The sequence below is a fragment of the Garra rufa genome, chromosome 5, assembly GCF_049309525.1.
Source record: "Garra rufa chromosome 5, GarRuf1.0, whole genome shotgun sequence".
Taxonomy (NCBI): Eukaryota; Metazoa; Chordata; class Actinopteri; order Cypriniformes; family Cyprinidae; genus Garra; species Garra rufa.
Genome location: NC_133365.1, coordinates 15,406,903 through 15,422,914, shown reverse-complemented (window position 1 = coordinate 15,422,914; position 16,012 = coordinate 15,406,903). Strand labels below are relative to the sequence as shown.

The window sequence follows — 16,012 nt, the reverse complement described above, 5'->3', positions numbered from 1 at the left end:
GGAGTTTCTGGATGACAAAGGCTTTGAAGCTACTGACTGGCCCTCATATTCCCCAGACCTGCACCTATTGAGAACGCCTGGGACGTTATGTATTGGATTACCCAAAGCCTCCTAGCAGCACCACAGACTGTCTAAGAGCTCACTGAGGACTAAATCTCAATGAAAACCATCCACCATATCATCAGAGGCATACACATTTAATACAGGCATCTGAGGACCAAACACGCTACTGACTGACATTATAGCCGCTTTTCCACTATCGGGCCGAACCGTTCTCAAAGCTTAACCGTTCTGTTCCGTGCCGATCCGGGCCAGTCAGCACAGATACGGTTTGATTTTCCACTGTGGTGCAGATAACGGAACTCTTTGGAATGTAAATACAAATGAGTCAAATCATTGCCTTGGTAACGCAAGAGTAGGCAGCCGCAGCCCCGCACAAACATACATATCACATCCTTTTAGACGCGATATGTATGTTTGAGTTTTTTATTTTTTCCCGGCACTGTTTTGAACTTTTCTTAATGCCCTTCTCTGCAAGACACTGCGCAATAATTTTAAAAACTTTTCGTTTCTCTTTGCACCCTCCAGCTGTTGTTGAATTTTTCTTTCTGTCCAAATATCAATATTAGAGCAAATGTTTCATCCACAGACCAAAGTGTCTCAGCCATTTATATTTATATTTATCGTATTTGCTTACTGCGCATCCGCTTAGCCATAGACAGAGAAACTGGTAGCCAGGCAACAGCGTGGCGACGTCATGCACACGCATTTTACCAGCCCGGTTCAGCACGGTTGTCTAACCGTGCCGAGAATTCCAGGCCGAGAACGGTTTGTAATCGTTCCGTGCCGTACCAGGCTCAGGTGGAAACACAACTGGAACTGTACCCGACCGTTCTAAGAACGGTTCGGCCCGATAGTGGAAAAGCGGCTTATGAGTTGCTTCGATTGAACTGTGGTGGGTTATGCAAGCGCTCCAAATGAACTCTGACATGTGAAGACCTTTTTATATATACAGTGGTGGTCAATATTATTAGAACACTAGTATTTTCACCAGCTAAAAATGGTTTTAAGTCAGTTATTTCTAACTTTTGCTGTAGTGTGCAAGTAGGAAATATCAGTTTACATTTCCAAACATTCGTTGCCATTAATTGTAATAATCCAGTGAGAGTTTTGTTTGCACAAGGAGTCTGACAACAACCAGTGCTCTTATCAAGAATATTAAAATTAACTTTATAGGCTAGGTTAACGAATTTTATTCATAATAAATATACAAACTTAAAGAATAGCTACACTTCAAAATGACGTTTTCATATATAAATTAATAAATCACGGATATGATGAAATTAAATTATTCTATATATGTGACCCTGGACCACAAAACCAGTCTTAAGTCGCTGGGGTATATTTGTAGTAATAGCCAAAAATACATAGTATGGGTCAAAATTATTGATTTTTCTTTTATGCCAAAAATCATTAGGAAAAATTAAGTAAAGATCATGTTCCATGAAGATTTTTTGTAAAATTCCTACTGCAAACATTTCAAAATGTAATTTTTGATTAGTAATATGCATTGTTAAGAGCTCAATTTGGACAACTTTAAAGGTGATTTTGTCAGTATTTTGATTTTTTTGCACCCTCAGATTCCAGATTTTCAAATAGTTGTATCTCGGCCAAATATCGTCCTTTCCTAACAAACCATACATCAATAGAAAGCTTATTTATTGAGCTTTCATATGTTGTATACATCTCAGTTTTGTAAAATTTAACCTTATGACTGGTTTTGTGGTCCAGGGTCACATATATTAATTGTATAGCTGTAACAGCTGTATCAAATGGATAAGGAAATTATAGTGCTTTGAATTTATTAAGTAATGTTTAATTTCATTTGTTTCGTTCTCTGGAAATGTAAAGAAAAAATTGTTTTTACTTAGAACCAAATCATTTTTAATCCCAGATTTTAGACAAGCATACATGAGATAATGTATATATTATTGCTTGAATAAATGTTTAAAAATAGTGCTAGAAATGTTATAACTAAAGAAAATTAAAGAGACCTAGGCATTTGAAAAGACATAATTCGACATATTTGAGACTGTGACATTTATTAGGAACACCAACATAGCAGGAAAGCTAATATGTTTTCTGTCATATTAAGCACAAATTAAGAAAATTAAAACAAACCTTAATGTTTCAATAGGTAAAACAGGTTTCAAATAAAAGCAGTGTTGTATTTTGGTGCAGCTGCGGGAGCGTAGATGCTGCGGTTTTGGTCCACTTTTTTTTTTTTTTTGGTTCGGCACAATTTGTCCAGTCGTGACTCACCAATCGTTAAGTGTGTTGTGCAGTGGAGTGACTCAGTCTTTAGGTTTGTGCTTCTTTCCGATTGTCAAAGACTAAAATCGGTTCCAGTCGATGGAAACAGTCCTTAAGTGTGTTCAGTCTTAGAATGTTTCTGCTAGTCGTGTAGTGTGTCCCCATCTTAAAACAGATTATGTTTGTGTGAAGACTTAGATACTGTAATTCTGTGTATATGTGTTTATTTATCAGGATTGCACATTGCAGGAATTGCTGTAATGCAGGCGCTTCAGATGGCAGATCATTTTAGATGTTTAATTGCTATTTGGAGCATTGGGATCACTAGACATTTTTCACTTTTTGACTGCAGTCCAAAATTAGCCGTGTGCATTTCGACTCATTTTGCCAGCGCAGGTCACATATTTTTACAACAGTTCTTTCTAGTACTTGAATCTAATTGGCTGAAAGGAGTGTGATATTCTAGAACTTGTATCACTTGTATTGTATCACTCTGTTTGCAGCATTTCTCACAGCAAGTGTACGGTAAACACCCAAACGCTCTGTTTTTGTCACAGAATGTAGTTTTAAGAGTTTCTGAGGCAAGAATGTACTTGTTTAAACTTCAAATATGCAGTTTGTTAATAAAAATAGATCTATTTGAAGAGTTATGTCTATTAGGCTTACACTGTTTTGTTCAAGTGATAAATTATTCCTATCACAAATAATAATCTGCCTAAATGTAGTTGTTGTTACAGTCCTAAACTCACCTTATAGTACATATGCAGTCTAAAAGGTAAAAAATTATCATTTACAAGAGGAGAAACACCCTTGGTCATGTAAACTATTGACCTATTTTATTAACCACAGTGATAGTGTGTAGGCGTAATTTGCACATGGCAAGCTTAACTAGGCTAAGCTCTTCCTTCCCTCTATATTAATTTATTGAATATGCAGGCTCTATGAAGCAGTCCTTTGACTAAAATTGCACCGTTAGCAGAAGTAGAGTCCCTCATAATTCCCCAGAGGCTCCGCTTTCTTCTCAGCGGGACTGCTTTGCAGCTCTGTACGCTATAAAAATGACATCAGTAATACAGGGTTATTAGCACACTGGATAACGTGCTCGATTAAAACTTCCAGTCAAATGAATCACAGGCTCCTGAAAACACAGATATGTGGAGCGAATGAAGAGGGACTGGGATCCTCAATATTAGCCGTGATGAAAGCGAGATGATGTACAAGCAACAAAAGTTACACACTCTTGAGGCCTGTTCACACCAACAAGCCTTTAAACGAAAATACTGCATTACTGTAGAGCCCATTACATATCACACGATTTAAATGCCATTATTCCATATCTAGAGAGTGATAACATAACTTACAAATATGAAACATGACATATCAGCTATTTTTGTTTTCTAATATATTTTATGTACTCTTATTTTGATATTTTATACAGTCATGTTTGCTTTGGGTTCAGTAAGATAACATTTGAAGTTAGAAGATCAAAAGAACAATGTATTTTTAAATATTTCTGTAATCATTATTAATGTCTTTACCGTCACTTTTGATGAAGTTAATGCATCCTTGGTGAATAAAAGAATTATTTTCTTTCAATAAAAATAAATAAACTTACTGACACCATACTTTTGAAAAGGTAATTTAAAGGGATAGTTCACCCAAAAATGAAAATTTGATGTTTATCTGCTTACCCCCAGGGCATCCAAGATGTAGATGACTTTGTTTCCTCAGCAGAACACAAACGAAGATTTTTAACAAAAACCAGTGCAGTCTGCCAGCCAAATAATAGAGGTGAATGGGCACCAAACCTTTAAAAGTAAACAAAAACATGCACAGACAAATCCAAATTACGCCCTGCGGCTCGTGACGATACATTGATGTCCTAAGACACGAAACGATCGGTTTTAGTGAGAAACTGAGCAGTATTTATATCATTTTTTACCTTTGATACACAGCCACATCCATCTGTCATGAGCACGAGCTTTGCATCCGGCTTGTTACCCGTGTATGCGCTCTGGCGTAGTATACGCAAACGCCGTAAGGGGAAATCGGTTAAAAGTCCCGGATGAGTTTGCGCAAGCAAATGTAATCTTTTAGCTTTAAATCGGTTTGAACAATCAGGATAAGCGCAAGTAATTACCATTTTGAATAGCCGCTATACCCACAGTCTGTGTGCACTGTGTAAACAATGAGTGTCGTATACACGCGACAGATCACTTCCGCAGTTTGCGTATGCTACGTTAGAGCGCGTACACATGTAACGAGCCGAAAGCTAAGCTCGTGCTCAGGAGAGATGGACGTGGCTGTGTATCAAAGGTAAAAAAATGATATAAATACTATTCAGTTTCTCACAAAAACCGTTCGTTTCGTGTCTTAGGACATCAGTGTATCGTCACAAGCCGCATGGTGTAATTTGGATTTGTCTGTGTATGTTTTTCTTTCCTCTAAAGATTTGGTAACCATTGACTTCCATTATTTGACTGACAGACTGCACCGGTTTTTGTTAAAAATCTTCGTTTGTGTTCTGCTGAGGAAACAAAGTCACCTACATCTTGGATGCCCTGGGGGTAAGCAAATAAACATCAAATTGTCATTTTTGGGTGAACCATCCCTTTAAATCTGTAATCTTAAAATGCTGTACTGAGGAGAGTTAGTTTCATTTTATTAGAAGGTTTCTCAACATTTAAAGTGTTTGGATGCCATCAGGCATCTATTTTTTTTTTCTCAGAGAATGACATCAGACTTAGTGTAAACAGGCCTTTAGGCTAGTGATTTCACCATTCTTCCTTCACAGCACTAGAGTTCAGCTCCTGTGCTGACAACAAGGCCTATGGGTAAATAACAGATCCCTGTGCACATCCAGATGGGAAATAGACAAGCTCATCCTCCTGAGGAATGTCCGATCGTGTCAGTGCTTGATCTCTAGCTGGTGCCTTCAATGAATAGAAACCATGAAGTCAAAATAGCAAATTACATCATAGCCTCTTTTCCTCTCGGGAAACTGATACTCGCATTAAATTAGCTGACGTGTGTGCCAAGCGTCCAGTGACTTGTGTGGTGTACTTTACAAAGAGCAGGTGAAAGTTTCATATCCGCTTGTGTGAGTATTAGACTAGATAATGATCTACACTGATGGCGCTCAATACAAAGGCTGACAGTTCTTTTGGTTTGGCTCTTGGATTTCGGTTAAGAACAAAAACTGATTTAAAGATGAAAATTAAAACAAATTTGTACTGTGCTAAATTGAGACTTTAAATAGACATTATACAAAACACTAAGGTACTATTAAAAATGAAAATTATCAAAATTTAACAATATTTTAGAACAAATTTTTCCCTAAACATGGCTTTAATAATAAAAAAAAGTTTTACTTTTTTCTCATATTTTGTGTTATCCATTTGAATTTTTCATTTCAATGGTTTATTAAAACTGTAATAAAGAATTTGATTGGTTAAATAATATGGGTCATATGTCAACTCAACCAGAGGTCCCTGGCAGTGCACTTCTAGCACTAAGACAGGCATGTTTAATGCAAATGTTTTGATAGAGGGAAACAAGATACAATTCTAATTTTAACATAATTTCTTCTTCAGACATTGTTTTTTAAATAAAATAAGCACCAGCTGTATACAAAGTGACCAAATTTGGTTTTCGACCACTGAAAATAGGTAATATTCAACAATCTAGACATGGAGCCTCATTGAGATCCCCATATCTCTGAGACTGAATGATGTAGGGCCTTAAATTTTAAGATTGCAAAAGAAAGATTTAAGAACTATAATCTAAAATTATATTGCAATATCTATACTCCCTGAGTTATAGGCACGCAAACTTTAGAAAAAGAATATTTATGGCACTCGGACAGGTTTGTCCAATGTGGTTGTCCTGACAGAAGGAAATGAGATTCATCTCTAGTTTTAACATTATTTGTTCTTCAGACATTCCTCTTTAAAAGAAAAGAAAATCTTAATTTTGCAAACTGACCCACATTTGGTTTTTGAATACTGAAAATGTGTACATTTTAACAATTTACTCCTGGAGCCCAATTAAAAATGTAAATATCTCTGGAACTAAACCATATAGAGCCTTAAAAATAAATACGCTAAAAGGAACGTTTGTTAAGACCCAATTATCTAAAAAACATTAAGATATCTTTAATACTTCTTGAGTTACAGGCATGCAAACTTTGGAGAAAAAACTTGAAAAGTATCGTTTCCCCATTTTTGAATGGTCACCTTTGGCACATAATGCAACAAAGATTGCTGAAGTCAACAGATTTTACTAACAGGCCTACCATTCTCTGTATAAAAAAAATTAAATCATGATGCAGCCATCTTTCTGAAGTAATTTTTATCCCCCTGTAATTTGATTCTGAATCTCAGCTGAAAACAGCCATTTTGACCCCCCTCTACAAAATAGTGGATTACTTTGTAAATATTCATCCATGATTTTTAATATTTTGGCTTTCATCACTATACATGTCTATCTTTCCTCAGACAAATAATAGCAAAATCAAAAATTTGAGCCGGGGAGGTTTTAAAAATTTGGTCTAATATGTCTAATCAATTGAATTATTAAAACATAAACAATAAGAGGGACCCTATTACTGTAACAATTGTTGTAATATATTAAAAGATTTTTATTTTATATATTTTTTTTTCTTTAGAAATTCTTTGTTGTTGGTTTTAATTGTTCTGGGTTGGGTTTATTTTATTCAATACACATTTATTATCAAATCATGCAGTATATGCAGACTTCATATTTAAACAGCAATCTTTTGGCGATTTAATATTTACAGTCGCTAGTCCATTATCATAAAAATGAATTTTTATGAATTCAGCAATTTCATCTAGATTTTCCACATCTCGGAAATCATAGGGCCCTAAATGTGTGTACTCAACAAATTAAATATTACATGAAATTTAACATACATAAATTTTGACCAAATTTGACAATATTACTATTTTATTTTACTTTTTAAATATTGCTTATAGAAGTTTTTAACAGTAAGAAAAAAAAATGTTTCTCACATACTCCATCGGTTCAACTGCTTATTATATGACAACTAATCCATCACAGCTAAAATATGACAGCTTGAATTTGAATATCAACTTTAGATCTGCAGAACAAATATGTTTATCATTTTTAGATGCTGTCTGCAAACTAAAACACAATGTCATTTAGGGTATTTTGCTTAAAAACTGTGCTATAAGCACAACTTCTCAATATAAAAGCAACCAAGAGCAGGAATCAATGGTTACACTCTAGTGCAATAACCTGCCTATTCTTCAGCACAGGCCAAAAGTCAACTGCCCTCAAATTGAGCATCTTCAACACACACTCTGATCTCGAGAGATCTGCGGCTACACACATTTGCATTTGAGACGAGTGAAGCAAGTAGATATCAAGCATGACTGCGAAAAGCTGATGCCTCAAAGCAGATTCATGCAAAAGCAGAGAAACAGGAAGTGTGGTGAGGTGGACAGGTGACACTTTCTCAATAACACTCAAACGCCTTGACACTCACTGCCCGTTTTGTGCCTCGCTGTAATGGAAATCAACTGATATATGCAGCACGGCGGACAAAAATAAATGATTACAACCACAGACGGCAGCACGTCATCGGCAACTTCATTCACAGGCTTGACACAACGGAGGTCTGAACCATAAATAGGAGTGAGAAGTATGTACTAGTTAACCGTGTGCTCGTTAGCCCACAAACAGGACATTATAATGACACTTCACAAGAAAAGTGGTACTTCACACGTGCAGTGAAAAAGCTTCGACTGCAAAATGAACCCAATAGGAGAGTGAATGCTCAGGCACTTAAACGTCACCATCAAGCACAAATCTCTCAAGCACTTGAATACGTTATGATTTCCAGACAATGGCTGTATTTTTAGATCCATACTAGGCCTTTTGAATTATTCACTAAAAATGCCATGAAAAGCTCCTGACAAGATACCACGGAAGAAGGGCAATCTTCTTCCTGGATGTTTCTTCTTCATAGCTGGCTCACCGAAAACAGGACATGACCTTTTTGCGGTTAGTATGTGCCAGCCATCAGAAAAAGAGTTGGACCTCTCAATTTACAACACTTCATCTCGGAGGAAGCGAGGGCAGAGCGGGCTTGTTGAGACTTGATTGAGGGGTCGTATTCGCTCTCTTAAGTAGTTTCAACTCATCCGTCTCTCTGGATGGGTCTCGACCAGTGTTGTTTTCGTCAACGATGACGATGACGAAATAATTTCGTTGACGCCACTTTTTTTCATGACGATAACGAGACGATGACGAGATAAAAATGGCTCGTTGATGACTAAAACATGAGGAGACGTGTGAGTTTTCGTTGACGAGACGAGAATAGACGAAAATGTTAGTGGGTGGTCCGTCAGACATTTAAAATGCATGACATTTCTGCTTATTGTGCATGCCAATTAAAACTTAAAAAGTATCTGACACTATGGCAAGCCGTTTTAGCATTAAATACTCTTTGCTATACTAGTATGGCAAGCCGTTTTAGCATTCCATCCTTGTTTGTCTTTTATGTTCTAAAACATTCCTTCATTATTGTAATTATTGGTGAAAATAGTTGATCCGGAAGCTCACATTGTGTTGAACTATAGATCTGCTATTTTCAGAACTTATAGGTGACACTACCCAACAGCAAAATACTTACTGACCTACATTAATTTGTTAAAAGACTACTTTTTCACCTTTTTTTGACTAAAACTAGACTAAAACCTTTTTGACTTTTCGTCGACTAAAACTAGACTAAAACCTTTTTGACTTTTCGTCGACTAAAATTGGACTAAAACTATCACATATAGAAGTGACTAAAATTTGACTAAAACTAAGCAGCATTTTAGTCCAAAAGACTAAGACTAAGACTAAATCTAAGATGGTTGTCAAAAACAACACTGGTCTCGACTACCTCAAAAACACCTTTAAAGACGTCACGTTGGCGCTCATCGGCATGACGGAGTAATGAAACTGCACAGCCTTACGTTAATAGTGCCCTTCCACTATGCTGTCAGCTGTCATGAGGCCATCTTTCATTCTACACAAAGAGGACACCAAAAGACCTGATGATCTCCATCTGAATCTCAACAAAGTAGTATTATTGTTATGAAAACTACCTAATGAATAATCCACGTTGCCCTCAAATGGTTTGAAACATTCATACTGAAAAGAAAAACACATCACTAATTCATCAACTCTTAGTACAAGCACTCTGTAACCACGCTCAACTACAAATTCATGCATTTAACATCTGTCCACCTGAGAAAATCTCTTTTAATATGAAATAAAAGACACTGTATTAGCATTTAGTCACTATGTGCATTGTGTATACTACAAAAGTTATACTATAAATGTATAAGAATTAAAACCTAAAAATATATTACATTCTGTCAAAATGCAACAGAAATATTTTGGCCAAATAATAAATTTAGAGCTAGTGAGCTTAAATGAAATCTCTATAGTTTTCTGGGCAATATTTAATATACGCAGTGCCGTTCAAAAGTTTGGAATCAGTAAGATTTTTCTTACCATTTTCTTTTTTTTAAAATTAAGTTTCTTATGCTCATTAAGGCTGCATTTATTTGATCAACAATCCAGAAAAAAACAGTAATATTATGAAATATTATTTCAAAAAGTCATTTATTCCTGTGATACAAAGCTGAATTTTTAGCAACATTACTCCAGTCTTCAGTGTCACATGATCCTTCAGAAATCATTCATTTCCAACATCGATAATAAAAGTAATAAATCTGAATATTAGAATAATTTCTGAATCATGGCTGATGAAAATTCAGCTTTGCATCTTAGAAATAATTAATATTTTAAAACATTAAAACAGAAAACCATAATTTTAAACTGTAATAATATTTCATAATATTACTGTTTTTTTCTTTATTTTTCATCAAGTAAATTCTGCCTTGATGAGCATAAGCAAATTCTTAAAAAAAAAAAAAAAAAAAAAACATTAAAAATCTTACTGATCCCAAACTTTTAAATGGCAGTGTATCACAATGTGTATCACAATCTTTTTATCTATCCATCCATCCATACACACACTCACTAGATATATACATATATGTATACACACACACACACACACACACGTCATGCATATCATACATATGTATTATTATGCCATGCAAAGAGACTTTCATAAACATTTTGAGTGATGAAACAGTGTTTCATCTTGAATCAAAGCATTTAATTTATTCAGTAAAATAGACAGTTTTAAGTCATTCTTAAAAATGAATCGAAAGTTCCAAGTATACCACAGTTTTTGCTGCTTATTTTAAATCTGAGATGATATTAAATTGTCTTAATGCTAAATAATTTTGAACACATCATGAATGTGCAATAAATTAGCTAGCTCTAGAACTGTGCTTATCAATTTTAATAAAAGCAAAGAAGTGTTTTCTTTTTATAATCATTATTATTATTATTGTTATTGAAAGTGAGAACGCAACAGACTGGACAAAGAGGGCAAAACCGAAACGGAAGTTCTTCACTCCATATTCTGCGCGTCTGAGCTCGTGTCCCACTTACGCTGAATTCATTCTCTGCTGCATCCTGGGCTGTCCGGCTCGCTCTCACTCATTCACAAAGTAATCCCGCTCAGCTGCCGAGTTGCTGGGGTCTGTCTCCTCCGTCTCTCCAGACAAACCTCCCATTTGGTCGTCGCCATGTCCCAGAGAACCCGCTGTTTGAGTGCGCCCACCACACAGCTCTTTAAGCCACTGAGCAGAACCCGAGTGGAGGTGGGGCTCCACCTCACATATGGTCGGCACAGTCTTAGCCGATCTCCAAAAGTGCAATAATCCAAGCTGGTATCACTCCATTGAGGGAATGCTTTAACTAAGAGATGCTGGAGAATGAAGATTTGCCTTGTCTGCCTTTGATGTCCTTCCTCTGTGACGGCAGTCACTCAAATAATGCAAAGTATGAAACGGCTCAGCAAAAGAGGCAGGCAGGACGGGAAGGGAAGGGAGGGGAGGGGACAAACGGGATGCGAGACGGTAAAAGCAGTGGGGGGACACAACTTGACCACCCTCATGTTGTTTGTTATGTGTGTAAATAATGGCATTTATGGATCCCACGCCCTTCAAATTCAAACTTGTGCTTTCATTTTTCTGCAAATGAGCAAACTCGGCAAGTTGGAACATCAGTAACCCGCTGGTTTGCTCAGCGACCAACCATTATAAAGTGACTGGACTAGCGATGTAATTTTTCAGAACTTTGCACACTGGAAAAAGGTGGAGATGAACAGGGTCTGGGAGCAGCTGCCAAACAGCTTTGTTTCTCTTCACACATGATGGACTGTCACAGCTTGTTAGAGTCAGCACACGGGGACTGTCCTCCAGCACACAGATGGATGACTAAAGAGCCCATCTTCAGCGAGCAGTTACTGTGCGGCAGGAGCCGAAACGGGGTCACGCAAAGGATGGATTATACATCCTCAAAGCGCTGACCCACGAATCTGCTGCTAGTTGAAAAGTGTCGGCATCTTTTTAAAAGAAGCCAAAGTCACTGCTGTGTGAAAGTAAAAATGTATTTGAGTTTTTAAACTTGAGCTTATTCCTAAAGTTAGAAGTTGTGCAGATACCCAATTACATACCATATCCTAGAAATTAAAATCCATTTATTATCAACTTCTAAGAGTTAGTGACTGAATTTAAAACAGAATACCTAATGTTATAAAGTATATGAACTCTTATTTTAAACAATAGCTCTGCTCCAAAACATAATAAGATGAAAAAAACTGGTCTAAAATTTAAAAAGTTGGTCAAAAAGTTGAGTAACATAATTATGTTACCTTTTTTGAAAAATTCAAAGACGCCATCACAAATATAATTTGCAGAAATGACAATCAGACACTGCTCAGGGACAGTGTTTATTATTGGGCTGTACTGAGCTCAGTGAAAAACTCGATTCAAGATCATGCGGGTGAAATGTTGGTTATAAATACCTCAGAGTATTTACATTACTAGTCAAAAGTTTTGTAAAGGATTTTTAATGTTTTTTATAGATGTCTCTTCTGCTCACCAAGTCCTCTTTACTGCAAAGGTGTTGCACATTTAAAAAATGACATGAAAAAAAAAGGTCTAAAATTAAAAAGGTTGGTCAAAAAGTTAGGTAACTTAATTATGTTACATTTTTTGTTAAATTCAAAGATGCTATCACAAATATAATTTGCAGAAATGACAGAGACTATTCAGGGACAGTATTGATTAATTGGCTGTATTGAGCTCAGTGAAAAACTCGATCCAAGATCATGCGGGTGAAATGTTGGTTATAAATACTTCAGAGTATTTACATTACTAGTCAAAAGTTTTTGAACACTAGGATTTTTAATGTTTTTTAAAGATGTCTCTTCTGCTCACCAAGTCCTCTTTACTGCAAATGTGTTGCACATTTAAAAAATGAAATGAAAAAAAAAAATGTCTAAAATTAAAAAGGTTGGTCAAAAAGTTAGGTAACTTAATTATGTTACATTTTTTGTTAAATTCAAAGATGCTATCACAAATATAATTTGCAGAAATGACAGAGACTATTCAGGGACAGTATTGATTAATTGGCTGTATTGAGCTCAGTGAAAAACTCGATCCAAGATCATGCGGGTGAAATGTTGGTTATAAATACTTCAGAGTATTTACATTACTAGTCAAAAGTTTTTGAACACTAGGATTTTTAATGTTTTTTAAAGATGTCTCTTCTGCTCACCAAGTCATCTATATACTGCAAAGGTGTTGCACATAAAAAAAAAAACTGGTCTAAAATTAAAAAAGTTGGTCAAAAAGTTAAATAACATAATTATGTTACCTTTTTTGCCAAATTCAAAGACACCATTACAAATATAATTTGCCGAAATGACAATCAGAGACTGTTCAGGGACAGTATTGATTATTGGGCTGTATTGAGCTCAGTGAAAAACTCAAGTGTAACCAAAATAAAACAAGCGTGTAAGATGTTAACGTCACCTACATCGCGTGGGACACTGGTGTGTAAGGTCTGGTGTCAGAATATACACCAAAAATAAAACAAGCGTGTAAGATTTTAACGTCACTTACATCGCGTGGGACACTGGTGTGTTTCCTCTTTACTGTAAAGGTGTTGCACGTTGAAAAAATGAAAAAAAAAAAAAAAAAAAAAACTGGTCTAAAATTAAAAAAGTTGAGTAACATAATTATGTTACCTTTTTTGCCAAATTCAAAGACACCATTACAAATATAATTTGCAGAAATGACAATCAGAGACTGTTCAGGGACAGTATTGATTAACTGGCTGTATTGAGCTCAGTGAAAAACTCAATTCAAAATCATGCGGGTGAAATGTTGGTTATAAATACTTCAGAGTATTTACATTACTAGTCAAACGTTTTGTAAAGGATTTTAATGTTTTTTAAAGATGTTTCTTCTGCTCACCAAGTCCGCATTTGTTTGATCCAAGGTAATAAACAGTAATAATTTATTAATATTTTTAATTTTTAAAATAACAGCTTTCTATTTGAATACATTTTAGAATGTAATTTATTCCTGTGATTTCTAAGATGAATTTTTAGCATCATTGCTCCAGTCACATGATCCTTCAGAAATCATTCTAATATTCTAATCTGCTGCTCAAAAACATGTAGTTTTATTATGTTAAAAACGACTGAATAGAATTTAGAATAGATTTTTTTGATGAATAGAAAGTTCAGAAGAACAGCATTTACCTGAAATAGAATCTTTTGTAACATTATAAATGTCTTTATCATCCCTTCTGATCAATTTAAAGCATCCTTGCCAAATACAAGTACTTAAAAAATACTAAAATGTTTTAAATATTGAATAATGATGAATAAATTACATTTTAAAATATATTTAAATAGAAAACAGTTATTTTAAATAGCAAACATTTGTTCAATATTTTACTGTTTTTGCTGTACTTTGGATCGCATAAATGCAGGCTGTTCAAAAACTTTTGAGTGGTAGTGTATTTTAAGTGAAAAAAAACCTGATATTTTACATCAAATTTGTTTATGCTATTAAAATGTACACACTAGCATTAAAGGCATAGTTCATCCAAAAATTAAAATACTGTCATGAATTACTCATCCTCATGTCGTTCCAAACCCATAAGTCCTTTGTTTATCTTCGGAACACAAATTAAGATATTTTCGATCAAATCTGAGATCTTTCTGAACCCTTATAGACAGCAATGTAACTGACACGTTAAAGGCCCAGAAAGGTAGTAAGGACACCGATTGGCATGGAAGAGAAGAAACTGTTGAATAAAGTCATTCTTTTTGTTTACTTTGCACACAAAAAGTATTCTCATAGCTTCATAAAATTACAGTTGAACCACTGATGTCACATGAACCATTCTATCAATGTTTACTACCTTTCTGGGCCTTGAACGTGTCAGTAGCGTTGCTGTCTATGCAGGGTCAGAAAGCTCTCGGATTTCATCAAAAATATCTTAATTTGTGTTTCGAAGAACAAAACTTCTTACTTCTTAGGTTTGGAACGACATTAGAGTGAGTAATTAATGACAAAATTTAAATTTTTGGGTGAACTATCTCTTTAAAGTATTGCTTTGTTCATTTTGCATTTGGCTTAAATAAGAGTTTATGTTGTTGTTATGTTGGCCAAAAATCAATTTAAAAAAACTGTCTGATACTCAGCTTTTGCAACATATTGCTAATATGCATGCAATCTCTTTGCCTTCAGACAATCCATAAAAAGCTGAGCTTTTACAGCATTAGACCTTTTACAGTGTAATGGGAAAAAACATCATATCAGCTTGGCCTACATGACCTACATTCGTCTCAGGAGAAATCAATAAAAGTTCAGAAACAGCCAGGGAATGCTCTTAAATGCGCAACACTTGAATAAATCCTGGTGCTCAGATGTTTTTAAACATAGAATAAGGATGTGGTTAACAGTAAATGCAGAAACATTTTAAAACCAATTTAGAGATGGTTAAAAACAATTCTTGTTAAATAAAACTGCTGCTTTAACTAAACACATAAGGTCATGAACGCCGTCAAAAACAATGAATTAGAGAAGTTGTTCAAGGCTATTTAAAACAACAAAAAAAAGAGGAAAGAGAAGACTTTTCCACCACATAAGCTTCTTGACTGTGACAAGAACATATTTCAGCACAGTGACCAGCAGTTTCTGCCGTTTCGCTGTGCCACTTGGCATTCCAAAGTCTCTGTATTTCTCAAAAATAAAGCAATTAACCAGGATGGATGCTCAATTAGCCCTTGACGCAGAGTGAGTTTGTTGAACAATTGCTTAGCAGACACAATATGCACCGCTGTTGATCTCCAAATCAAACTCTCTCTCTTTCCAGCTCTTGAGGGAAACCGTTTATGACTAAATCCTTTCTAATCTTCGTGGAAACAAAATCAACTTGCTCTTTCGTCACAGTGCTGTTTGTTTGCGTTTAAGGCCCAGTGCTACAGAGAAGAACTGCCCTGCTCTTCACATGCTCTGCTTTTTGTCTTTGTTAAACAGTAGAAAGCATCTGTGAAATATTTATTCCGCTGTGGCATCATTGTTTATGAATGAAGTGCACAGCAAAGAGGCGTGAACGATCGTGGCTGTCTTCTGTGTGTGACTAAAGCACTAACTTTAGTCACACATTCTGACACACAGGACCACATCCAACCCGGAGAATGTGTACCACACTGCGCTGC

The 16,012-nt window shown here is 35.5% G+C and overlaps 1 protein-coding gene across 3 annotated transcripts in view; it reads right to left on the bottom strand.

The window, feature by feature from the left end:
• The window catches only part of rasa1a (RAS p21 protein activator (GTPase activating protein) 1a), a 55,400-nt gene that overhangs the window by 33,494 nt on the left and 5,894 nt on the right, over positions 1 to 16,012 (bottom strand). Inside the window, exon 1 of one of the 3 annotated variants that reach the window (XM_073839357.1) lies at positions 10,876 to 11,228. The exons of the other annotated variants lie outside the window; for them this stretch is intronic. Within the exon in view, the coding sequence (XP_073695458.1) occupies positions 10,876 to 10,898 (23 nt within the window). The 5' untranslated portion in view covers positions 10,899 to 11,228. Of the gene's footprint in view, positions 1 to 10,875; positions 11,229 to 16,012 lie in introns of those variants that run through there. 3 annotated transcript variants of the gene reach the window in all.